This window comes from Chiloscyllium plagiosum, unplaced genomic scaffold (assembly GCF_037043375.1).
Source record: "Chiloscyllium plagiosum isolate Xiang-an unplaced genomic scaffold, Cpla_swu_hap1 HiC_scaffold_12, whole genome shotgun sequence".
Lineage (NCBI taxonomy): Eukaryota > Metazoa > Chordata > Chondrichthyes > Orectolobiformes > Hemiscylliidae > Chiloscyllium > Chiloscyllium plagiosum.
The window spans coordinates 26,885,121-26,901,399 of NW_028270150.1; the positions used below are offsets into that span (position 1 = coordinate 26,885,121).

The 16,279-nt window shown below is 39.5% G+C and overlaps 1 protein-coding gene across 1 annotated transcript in view; it reads right to left on the reverse strand.

Annotated features, from left to right (window-relative positions):
- Positions 1–344: 344 nt before the first annotated feature.
- Positions 345–16,279, reverse strand: part of morc3a (MORC family CW-type zinc finger 3a) — a 68,653-nt gene continuing 52,718 nt past the window's right edge. Inside the window, exons 18-19 of the mRNA XM_087992536.1 lie at positions 15,205–15,329; positions 345–10,811 (exon numbers count right to left, since the gene is read on the reverse strand). Coding sequence (XP_087848662.1) covers positions 10,670–10,811; positions 15,205–15,329 — 267 coding nt within the window. The 3' untranslated portion in view covers positions 345–10,669. The remainder of the gene's footprint in view (positions 10,812–15,204; positions 15,330–16,279) is intronic.

A 16,279-nucleotide genomic window follows, 5' to 3' on the forward strand; every position in this document is an offset into this window, starting at 1 on the left:
TTTTTTGGAGAGTCAATTTGGACTATGTGCTGATCGGCCTGCTTCCACACTGCAGGGATTTTTTGATGAATCAAAGTGTTTTTTCCAATGATGTCTGCTAGGAACGTGAGAGCAATTTGATATGAAGTAGCATAGTTGTGATGTCCAATAGACTACCAGGCTCATTAAAAAAAAAATTGTACCTAGGTGAAGTACCAACTGCCTAACAGCAAGAGGAGAATACTGAGAAATAAAAAGCAGAAGAGAAATGTCCCCAGTTAACTATTTTTAAACTGTGTGTAAAATAGTGCCATAATTTTTTCTTAGTTACAGTCAACAAAAATAGTTAAATAATTAACTACAACTATTGCAAACCTTGAAGTTTAATGAGTAAAACAAAAATAAAGTGTTAAATGTACACAACATAAAATCTTGTCTGCAAATATTCCAATATATTCATTATAAAGCTACCATAATTCTCAGTATCAAAATTCCACAAAATATTACAATTATATATTTAAGCACGGAGGCAAACGACCGCATTATACATTTTCCCATGAACCTGTGATATATTAACATTGAGAACAACATTAACGCTAGCCTGTTGCATCAAGATGTTTGCTTTTTTAGGATCATGGATTACAAATACAGCTTATTACAAAAGGTAACAAAAGAAAAAATACATTCAAAGCTCTGTGACACCAGTGGTTTCGTGAGAACAGACAAAATGTAGAAATGCACTCTCGTTTGTTTATAGTTGATGACAATGATCTATCATAATACTTTAAAACTCCTTCGTCCGCACTTGCCAATATTTAATACACTCAACTTTTATAAAATATTTTAAAAAAAGAAATGCAAAACCACCGTTGTCTCCCAAAGTTTAATATTGCATCATTTTTGGACAAAAAGATAAGAACAGAAATAATTGAACTCAAATAGACTTCATGAGTTACCATTTGTTAAAACTAATTAAGACCTGTTTTACTGAAGTAAACAACTAAAACTACATTTGTTAAATAAAAAAGCTTTATACTCTTTGAAATGAAAGCTTATTCCCTAAATTACATGCAGTCATGCACCTAATCTTTCATCAGCAACTAACAAATGCAGATTTTCTATAAAAAGTAACAAGTTAGACAGTAATCTCTAACATAAAAATGAAACAATATTTTAAGAGCATCCGAAAACATAACATGCACTGTTGTACGGAGACCCCACCACAAAAAAGATAAGACTAAGATGTTTATAGCACCGGAGGCCATTTGGCCCAAAGATCTGACTACATTAATCCCATTTTGCAGCTCTTGGCCCATAGCACTGGAAGGCTATGGCAAAGCAATTGCATATCTAATGAACTGCTAGAGTTTTCTGACATTTGTTCGATCCTTGAATGTTAATTCATGTTGCTGTTCTTAGTGAACTGACATGAAATATAACTCAGCCAGCATGAAGCCACAAAGACTGCACTTTTCAAGATTCCACAAATTTAGGTAGAAAATAAAACAACGTAATATTTTTCTGGACTGGAAGAAAGTTAGAGACAATGGCTTTAGTGATAGAAGCTCCAATCTGGAAACCATTGGAGTGCAGGGTACAACTGCAGACTAGATAAGACTGATTCAATACTATGCAAATTTCAGCCAAATTCATTAAGTGGCAAAAAATTATATTTAGAGAAAGTAAGAGTGGAGGTTCACAGATATTAGATTCCCACATTGCTAAAAAGGTTACCTTAACAGTGAAGTCAACAGTAAGGTTACATTTTCAGATATGCACATCAAAAAAAGAGTAAATTAAACCCAACATTGGCAAGGTGGATAGGGACGTGTCATAGGTAAAATTACTAAAATGAGCAATACCAAATGCTAGCCACAGTCAATGGAAAGCAAATAAAAATGTGCAAACAGGGCTGTTGATTCATTATTACCCTCTCCTTCGGTCGCTCGATACAATTCCCGTTTTGAATATTTGTACATTTACTCTGAGTTGAAAGACCTAGCTCGGTTTGTTTTCACAAAAATTCAGCAGATATCAATAGGCAGAATATTTTGGAGTTAAGTCAATCAAACTATATTCAAAGGATCAAACTAATAAACAAGTCACAATAATGTACACTAACTGCACAAAAGTGTGTGAGAAAAGAGCTGATTTGCAGTCTGCTCATTTTCTTTCACTTGGATCAATAAAGTCAACACTGTAATATTAGCCCTAACTTATACACTAATGATCTAGTTTTTTGTTCAGTGTCTGGACAGTCAGGGCAAATTTTGAATTACAGGTTGTCTTTTACTGGAGAATAATGGGTAGCTGGCAATTGAAAGTTTGGTGATGTTAACAGGTGAAACATCTTCAAACAGTGACAAACATTTGCACTTCGCTTCCAGGCCAGGCAGAATTATTACTAGAGGGATCAGATTTTATGAGCTAAACAGACTATTATCTTTTACTTAAATTCATACATTAGATTACATTTGAAAGCCATAGAAATCATGAATGAAATTTCACAACTAGGTAGTTTTTGGATGCAACAGTATTGACATTCATCAACGATCAGACTTTTGAATTCACTATTTTCACTTTTCAAGTCATAAATTAACAAATTTGTTTCTAAACACCCTTCTTAACTCCACACATTTTTCAAATACAAAAGCACAGGTAAGTAAGGCTACTGCATAGTTTTGAAATATAAAAGGAATCTCTGAAATTGCAGACCTGAAGCAGAGTAGTTTTGTTCTTAAATTCATTGGAGGAAATATTGAATTTTCATCATTTCAAACAGAGGTGGCTATGGCCAACATTCCATTTCATGATCAATGAAAGTTATTCCCCAGGAGGTAAGATTTTGCGTAGAGATCGACCGTAATTGCCAGTTAACAAGTATATAATGCAGTATGATACAATTCAGAAGTAGGCTGAATTTTAGAAGGTCAATATTGCAGTGGACAGCCCTATAAAGACATACTCAAAAGTGCAGCCTGAATCAGTATGCACTCAAGTTTTTTGCATTTATTTATATCAGTTATATTCAGCGTATACAAACAATATTTTGACCAAAGACAGTAGCAATTAACAGATTTCAAACCTTAACACAAGCTTATCACTCAAACAATTGTAAACAGTACACTTAACAATGGGCATCAGGAAAATTGTTCTCAAATAAATATGTTTGTCAGGTAAGGCAGATGCAAAACGCAAATATTTCCAAAATGCATAAAATTTGCAACAGGTTGAGAAGTAGGAACTAGAATCAGGCCAACCAGCTTGAATATAAGAAACAATGTATTTTATGTTTCATTTATTTATGTTAATAACAAGAATTGTGGACAATTTATGTAGATAATTATGCTATGAAGTTACTGTAGGGTCAGGGTAACAAAACTATTACATCTTTAAAATACATTTAAACATAGAACAAAACAGCGCAGAACAGGCCCTTCGGCTCTCGACGTTGCAGCGACCTGTGAACTATACTCAGCTCGTCCCCCTACACTATCCCAAAATTACCCATGTGCTTATCTAAGGATTAATTAAATCTCCCTCATGTGGCTGAGTTGACCAAATTAGCAGGTACGGCATTCCACGCCCTTACCACTCTCTACTTAAAGAACCTGCCTCTGATATCTGTCTTAAATCAATCACCCCTCAATTTGTAGTTATGCCCCCTCGTATAAGCTGACTTCATCACCCTAGGAAAAAGACTTTCACTGACTACCCTATCTAATCATCTTGTATGTCTCTATCAAATCCCCTCTTAGCCTCCTAGTTTCCAATGAGAATAGACCCAAGTCTCTCAGTCTTTCCTCATAAGACCTTCCCTCCAGACCAGGTAACATCCTAGTAAATCTACTCTGCACCTTTTCCAATGCTTCCACACCCTTCCAGAAATATGGTGACCAGAACTGTACACAATATTCCAAGTGTGGCCGCACCAGAGTTTTGTATAGTTGCAGCACGATATTGCGGCTCTGGAACTCGATCCCTTGAGGAGTGAATCTTAACACATCATATGCCTTCTTAACAGCACTATCCACCTGGGTGGCAACTTTCAGGGATCTATGTACATGGACTCCAAGATCCCTCTGCACATCCACACAACCAAGAATCTTTCCATTGACCCAGTACTTAGCCTTCCTGTGAATCTTCCCAAAATGCATCACTTCAAATTGAGCTGCATTGAACTCCATTTGCCACCTCTCAGCCCAATTCTGCAGTTTATCCAAGTCTCCCTGCAACCTGCAACATTCTTCCAAACTGTCCAGTACTCCACTGACTTTAGTGTCATCTGTAAACTTACTAACCCATCCACCTATGCCTGCATCTAAGTCATTTATAAAAATGACAAACGGTAGTGGTCCCAAAACAGATCCTTGTGGCACACCACTAGTAACCGGACTCCAGGCTGAATATTTTCCATTAACCACCACTTGCTGCCTTCTTTCAGAAAGCCAGTTTCTAATCCAAACAGCTAATCACCCTCAATTCCATGCCTCTGCATTTTCTCCAACAGCCTACCATGTGGAACTTTATCAAAGGCTTTACTGAAGTCCATGTATACCACGTCAACTGCCCTACCCTCATCTATGTTTGGTCACCTTCGCAAAAAACTCAACGAGGTTTGAGAGATACGACCTGCCCTTGACTATCCGAAATCAAATTGTTGCTTGCTAGATGATTACAAATCTTATCTTTTATAAAACACGTGGGATTGATCGACATTACCTCCATACAGAAATAGCTTTAGATTTTCTCCATGATAATTTCACAGCTAAATTATCCTCTATAGTTGAGACACTTAAAACTATTTAAATTTTGATTGATCCACTTTTTATTTTACATATCTATTAGCAAACTACAGCTGAACTATGTGCACTCTGCACAGCAACAATTTGTCAAGTCCACTTTGGCACCCCCTCAGGAACCCATGACCTCAACCATTTCGAATGGCTGAGGTGCATGGGAATGTGGACCTTATGTTCCACTCCAAATTTCATATTATCCAGACTTGGACACATATCCTTGCTATTTCATTTGTTTTGGAGCCAAAAGTTTGGAACTGCAGACCCAACGGAAAAGCTGCAGTACCTTCAGGAAATTGACAACAGGTCAAGGAGGTCCATCAGCACTCAAGAGCAACTAGTTATGGGAAATAAATAGCAATACTGTCAGCGACACCAACAGCTCAAAAAACAGATCTCTCAAAAATTATGGTAAGTGCCTTGTAGCAACGAAAATGAATATTTGAGGCTGGATATCAAAATTTGGTCTCAAGATCCAGTCGTGTAGGGTAGTAGATATTCAGCATTGATTTTTATATTAAAAACACAAATATTATTGGTGCATTACATTGGATGCCAAAGGGCTGCTTGCCGCCTGGTAGAATGCAGGCTTAAGGCAAGTAATTAGTGGAGAGAGCTAGTGCACCAGAAAGAAATACTCTTCACCGTTCACTTAAACCATCTATTAGCTTGCTGATAAGATAACACAGGTAACAGCCTGGAATGGACTTATTTTAGCAGCCTTTTGGGAGCGTGTGTGATGTAAAGCACAGTAGGTGATGAAAAGGAGAAACAATGAGTCAATGAATAAAAATGAAAGATTTCATTGTGCACTGGATTTTCTGAAAAAGGTCTAAAGTTATGCTCTAGTTATGAATCGCGAAGCTGACAATGAAACAGCTCAGGCCAGCCTGCAAGACAACCAAACATCTGAACTTGAATGGATATCTGCACTTCATAGAATGTCTGGAGATCACGGTCTTGAACTTTCAGCTGCACCGTTTGTATAGACTCTAGAGGGTACCACTGATAAGCCACATTAATACAAGGGCAATGCAAAGCTTGTGCACTCTGTAGTTCAGTTTGTGCCCTCCAAAGTATCTTCACCACCTAGCAAGAGTTAAGTGTGATAGAGCATGTACCATTCATCGAAACCAGAAAAGGCTGATTGCTGAGATAAAAGGGAGTGTTGAGGAAAATTTGAATCTATACACACAGGGTTTAGAAGAACGAGAGGTGATTTTATGGAAAGATAAGATTGAGGAGACTTAACATGCCTCACCTCATTGGGGTATGTAGAACTAGGTGGAATAGTTACAGAATAAAGGGCTTGCTCACTCAATGTAGTAACAAGGAATTTCTTCTCAAAAGATTGTAAATCTTTGGAATTCTCCACATCAGGGATCAGTGAAAATTGACTCACTGATCAAGGTAGAGATAGATTTTAATGAAAGATTTTTGGCCTAAAAGGGTTAGAGGAAGCAAGAAAGCAAATGAAGCCAAGATCAGATTAAATATGACCCTACTGGATGACAGGAAGACTCAAAGGACCAGATAACATATGTTTGCTCAAACTCCCAGTGTTCTCCACACTGTCAAGGACACACCTATTATCTCTGCCACTGGATTCAATACCTACCCCCTCACTACAATCAAAGTGATGTATGTATAATCTTCAGAATGCAATGCAACTACTCACCTGGGTTAGACAGATTGTTATATCTTTAACTGTGACAGTCAGTAGGACAAAAGCAACCGCATTCCAATTACACACTCACTTCAGGTTTCCTTCCTGATTATACACCATACTGAATTGGTGCACATGACCAGTTCTGGGTGAAAATCATTGAATTTCCTCAAGCACAAGGTGAGCATATGATTCTTACATGGAAAACGGTTCAAAAAGAGGTAGCCCCCAACATCACCAGAGGGCAACAGGGATAGTTAAAGACATCCACACCCCATGAACACACACGCATTAAGCAATCTATTGAACAAGTTCAATGTCCATATTGCACACATTATCTATTGTACAATGGAGAGAGACATTCGTAATGCTGGGTGTAGAATATCTTTGAATGTATACACTAAACCAGAGATATTGAATGTGGTGGTGATAGTAGGACTTTATATTTTCACAAATGAGATGCTGCATATTCCCTTAGGAATTTTGATCTTAATGTTAGATTTTCCAAAAAGAAAACTAGCTAGTACTGCAACTTTAAATCCATCTTCTTAGAAACATCAACATGTACTGAGAATGAAACACAATAATGCATTGACTGAGGACAAAGCATTTCAGTGAAGGGTTGTTCCAGAGTACTTCATTTCCGAATTAAAATAACCCAATCTTGCATTCAACTGGCAAGGAAACTGAGAAAACTGTAACCAATGCAAGCACTCAGTCCTTATTATCTGCCAAATCATTGTTCACAGATCCACATACTTGTAAGTTTGGCACCACAAATACACTAAGGACAAAAGGGTAACTAGGGAGAAAATAGGGCCCCTCAAAGATCAGCAAGGCGGCCTTTGAGTGGAGTCACAGAAAATGGGGGAGATACTAAATGAGTATTTTGCATCAGTATTTACTGTGGAAAAGGTAATGGAAGATATAGAATGTAAGGAAATAGATGGTGATATCTTGAAAAATGTCCATATTACAGAGGAGGAAGTGCTGGATGTCTTGAAATGCATAAAAGTGGATAAATCCCCAGGACCTGATCAGGTGTACCCGAGAACTCTGTGGGAAGCAGGGAAGTGATTGCTGGGCCTCTTACTGAGATACTCGTATCATCAATAGTCACAGGTGAGGTGCTGGAAGACTGGATGTTGGCTAACTTGGTGCCACTGTTTAAGAAAGGTGGTAAGGACAAGCCAGGGAACTGTAGACCAGTGAGCCTGACGTGGGTAGTTGGCAAGTTGTTGGAGGGAATCCTGAGGGACAGGACGTACATGTATTTGGAAAGGCAAGGACTGATTAGGGATAGTCAACATGGCTTTGTGCGTGGGAAATCATGTCTCACAAACTTGATTGAGTTTTTTGAAGAGGTAACAAAGAGGATTGATGAGGGCAGAACGGTAGATGTGATCTATATTCTGGATGTAAGTTTGCTTATTGAGCTGGAAGTTCATTTCCAGACATTTCGTCACCCTACTAGGTATCATCTTCAGTGGGCCTCTGGGCAAAGCACTGCTGATGATTCCTGCTTTTTATTTAGATGTTTGGGTTTCTTTGGGTTGGTGATGTCATTTCTTATGGTGATATCATTTCCTTTAGGTGGTAGATGGGGTCCTAACTTGATGTGATTGTTGATAGAGTTCCAGTTGGAATGCCATGTTTCTAGGATGAACAAGCCAAACAGAGACACACACGAGTATTCCTAGACCTGAATTCCTAGAACATCAACCTGAGCTACAAATCTTCTCAAAACCCGCTGTGATCTATATGGACTTCAGTAAGGCTTTCGACAAGGTTCCACATGGGAGACTGTTTAGCAAGGTTAGGTCTCATGGAATATAAGGAGAACTCGCCATGTGGATACAGAACTGACTCAAAGGTACAAGATAGAGGGTGTTGTTGGAGGGTTGCTTTTCAGACTGGAGGCCTGTGGAGTGCCACAAGGATTGATGCTGGGTCCTCTACTTTCCATCATTTATATAAATGATTTGATTGTGAGCATAAGAGGTTTGCTGATGACACCAAAATTGGAGGTGTAGTTGACAGCAAAGAAAGTTACCTCAGATTACGAGATCTTGATCAGATGGGCCAATAGGCTGAGAAGCAACAGATGGAGTTTAATTTAGATAAATGTGAGGAGCTGCATTTTGGGAAAACAAATCTTAGCAGAACCTATATACTTAATGGTAAGGTCCTAGAGGTGTTGCTGAACAAAGAGACCTTGGAGTGCAGGTTCATAGCTCCTTGAAAGTGGAGTCGCAGGTAGATAGGATAGTGAAGGAGGCATTTGGTATGCTTTCCTTTATTGGGCAGAGAATTGAGTACAGGAGTTGGGCCACTGTTGGAATATTGCGTGTAATTCTGGTGTCCTTCCTATCGGAAAGATGTTGTGAAACTTGAAAGGGTTCAGAAAAGATTTACAAGGATGTTGCCAGGGTTGGAGGATGTGTGTTATAGGGAGGGGCTGAACAGGCTGGGCTGTTTTCCCTGGAGCGTCGGAGGCTGATGGGTGACCTTATAGAGGTTTATAAAATCATGAGGGGCATGGATAGGATAAATAGACAAAGTCTTTTCCCTGGGGTGGGGGAGTCCAGAACTAAAGGGCATAGGTTTAGGTTGAGAGGGGAATGAGCTTCCAGAGGAAGTGTGGAAGCTAGTAGCATTGCAACATTTAAAAGGCATTTGGATGGGTATATGAATAGGAAGGGGTTGGAGTGCTATGGGCCGGGTGCTGGCAGGTGGGATTAGATTGGGTTGGGATATCTGTTTGGCATGGACAAGTTGGACTGAAGGGTCTGTTTCTGTGCTGTACATCTCTATGATTCCATGACCAGACCCCTTTTTTATTCCATCGTCTCATCCGACCTGCCTGAGTAAACCGATCACATAGTCCTTTGCGGTATATAGGATTAGTATCCGCAACTTCTTGGTATACGCAGGAAGTCCATGCCTCTACCCCTCGCAGATTATGAAGACTGAGTGTATAGCTAAGCTATGTACTTTCAATTAGATGTCAAGAAACAGCATCCAACAAAACTCCTTAATGCAAAGAAGGGATGGATATAAAAGTGCCCTAGACTGGTCTGTGACCTGGCATGCATTAACATATTGATTGAGGTAACAAGCCACAGTTTGCCCAATCTCAACGCTAAGAATAGTCCACCTATTTTTAATATATTCATATAATCCATAGGAAGAGTTCCATCCTGTCCTGAGCTTCCTGTAACAGAGAGTGTATATGAAGGCACCCACTGAAACCTTACTACAATCAATGACGCTGGATTTTCTTTCAATAAATATTCAATGATACCCTGTACATCGATTTTTCACTCACCTATCTCTTATTGGTGATATTGATTTCTTGATGGGAATAGACGCAACATACAGAGTTTGCCTCTGGCACCACTGTCAAGTGGGGATTTATAGCATCACAACAGCCATCATAGTAAACAATGATATTCGGTGTTACCAAAATCTGCACTCACCAAGACGACCCAAGCCAGTTTTTCTAATCTAAACCTTTCGATATTGAGGCAGATTGTAGAACTATTTCTGCCAGAGCAGAAAAAAGCAACGCCAGTGTTTGTAGGTTAAAAGGGGAATAAAGAACAGCTAAGTTTTTGCAATTGAGATCACTATTGAGAAAGAAGGTGAAAAGTACATGTCATTACATTATAAAAGGTTTATATTGAAATTAATATGAAATTACATAATGATGTACAGCATCATTATTTAATCCAAAAACCAACAAAATGTGCACATTATAAAATGCCTGTAGGTACTTCAACAAAATCTTTTTTTAAAAAATTGAAATGATCTCCAGTTGATCAAAAGACATAATACCCTCCCATTCCACTGATCCTTATTTGATTAGAAAGATGAGCAGTTGAGAGATTAACCACAGATGGCATGAGTAAAAGATTTGGATATAATACCTCAAAAGAGATAAGCTTTGCACAAGATGGGTCAAGAAATTATCAGTTTGAATTACTTATTTTCAAGGAACTTTTTACTCAGCCAGCCTGTAATACATTACTAAAGTAAACTGACTAACAACTTAAGAAATCAATACTTTTGGTCAACAAAAAAACCCCAGAAATCATTGTGATCACAGAAGTGCATAATTCGCTTACTTATAAGCTCTGATATTATCAAAAAAGTATATTGACATAGTTACACAGTCCACTGATGTCTTCACAATATATCCATGTTATAAAGCAGATGACGGCCTTCATGATGTATTGGCAGATAACACCTGTTCTAAAATCTCATCAACAACTTCACTTTCATAGTTTATTTGTGTTAAGTCCAGTTCAGGTATAATCTTAACCAGAATCTGTGCAATGCCAAACCGCAGAGACCTGAGTTTCACACTGTAAGGAATGAAATATCCACACGTTAACAATTGTGACAGTTGAATAGTTCATTTCAATTAGATGGAATGTAAGATTGTCCTTAACATTTTTGTCCCCCCCCCCAGAGATTCTTGCAAATGCTCCAACACATATCTAATGAAGAATACTACTGCAAAACCCTTTAGGCATTATTATTGTTCAAAACAATCTTAGTGTTCAATCAAGGCAAAACTGTCATAATTGAATTTCACCAGAACAGATTTTATATTAGTTTTACAAAATCACCAGCAATCCCAATATAAACATTAAATCTTTTCAAAACTCGCAATAAACATTAAAATTCATTAGTATGAGAAAATTTCTTTTTAGTTTGAAATGAAACAATTCAAACTTCAAAAAATTACTTATTTCAACAATCAGTGCACAGAATGGGCTAAGCTTAACTTCTGTCAGCATTCAGAGGCATGTTTCAGTGGGGAGAATGGCTGCATTTTGTTAGTTTCCCCTCCAGAGAAAATGCCAACAGGAACAGGAACAAAATTTCTTAACGATTGTGAATTCCTAAGCTTACGTCAGGTTTGTCAAACATTTTTGCAGGTCAGGAATAGTTCCAGCTATCAGTGATATTGTTTCTGCCCAGTTTAGGAGGGGTAGACAAGAATTATGAAACCCTCCTTTTCATAGTTTCTGAAATCCATTCAACCTGTGTGACCAATGTCAAGTTATAGAGAAATTCTGCAGGCCAGGGAGAGGTGCTGAGGAAGGAGGACAACAAAACACGCCTTACTGTTTGCTGCAAGTGTTGGGAGCATGACACTGTCTGCAAGCAAGCATAGTGTCTGGCAGGAAGGGGGAGTCACAGGCAGATTCCCTGAAAGACACAGCTACCACACAAAAAAACACACCAGCAAAATTGAGACCCCAGACCTTCAATCTCAGACTCCTGAGTATTCAGACAAGCACTTAATAAACACAGCCTAGAATGGAAGCAGTCAAATCCCATCCATGTTAAACATAGGAAAAGGTGGAGCAGCAGCCGCCTCAAATGGCTCACTCACAACCTGAACAGTTCCAAAGCAGGGGAGCACCATGTCGCAGATGTAGGTGACTCTGGCTAGACCAGAATTTCCTGTGTATCCCTAATCGACTCAGGGAAGAAAGTCTGTGCAGAATGCTGAGAAACACCAAATGAGCAGACTATACAGGAACATGGTAAGCTACTTTGAAGGGACAGGGGAGCAAAGTCAAAAGAAGATGCCTCTGTTCCAAGATATGCTTCTAAAGCTTTACAATCTTATGACTGAAAGCTGAAGGGAAAGCCAAGGGGATTGCCTAAGGGCAGGCAATCACAGTGGTCTTGATGGTGTGATGAGGAGCTTCAATTTCTGTGCAATTAATTTTTTTCCAAAACTCCACATATGACCCTGCAGGACATCAGAACTGCAGCAACCTGATACACCCATCAGATCACCAATAGCCTTTTTTAAAAAATCAGACTAGTTACAACTTTTTTGGACACACAGCACAACACATCCTGGATAGGTATAGCTCCAACATAGTCCAGGGAGCTTGACACCATCCAGGACAAAGCAGCCGCTTGATTGGAGCTGAAAATGTGTTGCTGGAAAAGCGCAGGTCAGGCAGCATCCAAGGAACAGGAGAATCGACGTTTCGGGCATAAGCCCTTCTTCAGGAATGAGGAAAGTGTGTCCAGCAGGCTAAGATTAAAAGGTAGGTAGGAGGGACTTGGGGGAGGGGCGTTGGAAATGTGATAGGTGGAAGGAGGTCAAGGTGAGGGTGATAGACCGGAATGGGGTGGGGGCGGAGGGGTCAGGAATAAGATTGCAGGTTAGGAAGGCGGTGCTGAGTTCGAGGGATTTGACTGAGACAAGGTGGGGGGAGGGGAAATGAGGAAACTGGAGAAACCTGAGTTTGAACTCAGATTTCTCCAGTTTCCTCATTTCCCCTCCCCCCACCTTGTCTCAGTCAAATCCCTCGAACTCAGCACCACCTTCCTAACCTGCAATCTTATTCCTGACCTCTCCGCCCCCACCCCATTCCGGCCTATCACCCTCACCTTGACCTCCTTCCACCTATCGCATTTCCAACGCCCCTCCCCCAAGTCCCTCCTCTCTACCTTTTATCTTAGCCGCAGGACACACTTTCCTCATTCCTGAAGAAGGGCTTATGCCCGAAACGTCGATTCTCCTGTTCCTTGGATGCTGCCTGACCTGCTGCGCTTTTCCAGCAACACATTTTCAGCTCTGATCTCCAGCATCTGCAGTCCTCACTTTCAGCCGCTTGATTGGCATTGCATCTGCAAGCATCCACTCCTTCCACCACCAACACTCAGTGGCAGCAGTGAGTAGTACCTACAAGATGAACTGCAGAAATTCAAAGATCCTTAGACAGCACCTTCAAACCCAGTATCACTACCATCCAGAAGGACAAGAGCAGCAGATACCTGGGATCACAATCACCTGCAAGCTCCCCTCCAAATCACTCACCATCCTGATTGGAAATATATCACCATTCTTTCACTGTTGCTGGGTCAAAATCCTGGAATTCCCTCCACAGGAGCATTGTAGGTCAACCTACAGCCGGTGGACTGCAGCAGTTCAAGGTGGCAGCTCACTGCCACCTTCTCAAAGACAACTACGGGCAGACAACAAACGGGCCCCAGCCATTGACCTCCACATCACAAATGAATATAAAACAAAGAGGGTCACAGGACTTGCGTCAGTCCCAGGATTTACCAGCTTGATGACACGCCTTTCCATTACTGTTGCAATGACTGGATCCATTTTGTGCACAGGTAAGGAGGAACATACTTCCACCTGATGTCTTCTAGCCTGAACATAACCCCAAACCCAATCTCGGGTCACAAACTGTACCCACACCTGACTCCTCCCAAAATTTACATAAATCTTGAGCAAAGTCTGACAGAGTTCACAGATGTAGTTTGAGAGTCACAATGTGGCATTACTCACATTTGCCAACCCAGAACAAAAATTCAGCTGCCAAATTGAATTTTTTAAAAATTATTTGTGCATTGAGATAATACCCTCGGAAAGCTTTTCTTTTTAAAATAGAAGCTTACCAGCACTGAACTTTTCAATGCTATTTAATCATCAGTTTGAAAGCTAAATTTTGGAAGTGTCCTTGTGTTTTATTAAATTCCATTTCAATCAGGAAAAATTCATCAACATTCCCATGGCTGAAACCAGAACCACTGTTTTCATAAGAATTGAAGCTTGAAAATGATTCCAATCATAGGGTCATCGAATCTTAGAATGCAGAAACAGACACTTAAGTCTACCAGTCCATAATCCCAAACTAAACTCATCCCACCTGCCTGCACTTGGCCCATATCCCTCCAAACATTTTTTTATCCATGTACTTATCAAAATGTCTTTTAAACATTGTAACTGTACCCTCATCCACCACTTTCTCTGACATTCCACACATGAACTATTCTGCCCCTCATGTCTCGTTTTAGATCTTTCTCCTCACATCTTAAAAGAATGCCCTTTAGCCTTGAAACCCCACACCCTAGGGGAAAAAGCTCTTGCTATTCATCTCACCTACACCCCTCATTATTTTATAGACTTCTGAAAGGTCACCTCTCAATCTCATACACTAAAGTGAAAAAAAACAGTCCCAGCCTATCCAACCTCTCCTTATAACTCAAACCCTCCATTCCCAGCAACATTCTGCTAAATCCCATCTGAACCCTCTCCAGCTTAGTAATATCCTTCCTAGAAGAGGGAAACCAGACTGGACACGGTACTCCAGAAACAGGCCTTAGCAATGTCCTGTGCAGCCACAACACAACATCCCAACTCTTATACTCAAAAGGTCTGAGCAATGAAGGCGAGTATACTAACGGCTTTCTTAATCACCCTTCTTAATGCCCTGAACCCCTAGGTCTCTCTGTTCTACAGCACTACCCAAGGCCCTACTTTTAATCGTATAAGATTTGTTTTACATCTTCATGTAAAATGGGTGATTGCAATATCACTAATGTTTTATGTCCACAAAACATTTCCCATTAAAATTGAGGTATCAAATAGATAGTAAATTTACTGCTCAAGATCAAGGTTTAAGTATTTTGTCCCAACCCTGCCTTTCCAGGGTTGATTGATAATTTCATAGCTTGCCATGAAGCACTGTCCTTCGATCTTGTAGATCCCTGTTAGGCCTTACTGAGTCACCATTGTTCACCATCAGATCCCCATCTTCAATTCCTTCAAGCCTTGTTCAATCACATATAAGCAACCATTCTGAACGGTAGGCCCCAACACATACTGCACCATTCCTAAGGGTCTTTCCTAATCTGAGTTTGATATAGTTTCCAAACATAAATTTTATTTTTCTTGCCCCAGTAAAATCTCAAAACGTAATGTTTTACCTCGTGTCATTGGAAAGGTTATTCTGTTGTGCTTCAGTGACTTCACGCTTTAAACATTCCACTTCTTTACAAAGATTTGCCCATTTGAGCTTGATTGTATCATTTTCTCTTTGTAATCGTTCAGCCTGTGTCCGGGAGGGAGGGAAGAGTAGAACAAAAAACACTTTCATAAAGGTTGGTCTCCAATTATAAAAATATACTATAGCATTAATTTTAGGAACAAACTATAAAAGTATTATAACAGACAAATCCTAAAATTCTGAGATTTGTATAACAGGAAAAGAAATACTGAAAATCGGGCATATGTAACTTTCCCAGTATTCTGAAATTAAATAATGTGGCTAGTAAGGAGCCTGGAAACATAAAAGCTAAAGTAAAATGATAAGAAATCCTAAAGAGAAATTCTAAATAGTTGATGCAGGTTGTCACAAAATAATTGAAATGAATACTTAGCTAAATAAAACCAGCTTCAATTATTCACTGGTATAGTGTAATGGAATTGGGAGCAGAATAGTGACCTTTGCTATACCCAGTTTGACATCTTGAAGAATGAATTTGTTCCATTCCCCCACTCAAACTAGTTATCGTGTCTGAAGTTTATATCATGAGTACAATTGTTTACTTTTTCATTTTTGCAACAAATATAGGCTCAACAGCAAGGCACCCACAGCTCCGGTTTCAGGTATCAGCTTTATGAATGTGCATTACTTATTGACTCAAATGGAGTGGATTTAGCTGCTAGAACTGTCAGCCTGAATACAAACTGATGCAGCAGAATGAAATGTCATTTCAACCAAAGTCAGTACTGAGTACAAAATGGGATTCCCAGATGAATGGTGATGCTGAGTACGTGTCCTTTGGACTGACATTCAAGAATGAGCCATTTTTAGGACACTCAAGAAATTGAGTCTAAAAGAGAAGGACTGTGCAAAAACCAAGGCGAAGAACAGGTACAAGGTTGTGGATGAACAAATTAGATTTATCAAATCTCTTAGCATGTCACAGGTTTAATTCTAAAATCGCAAGGAGAATAAAACTGCTGTAACCCATTCTGCAATCAGTTCTTTTTCAGCTT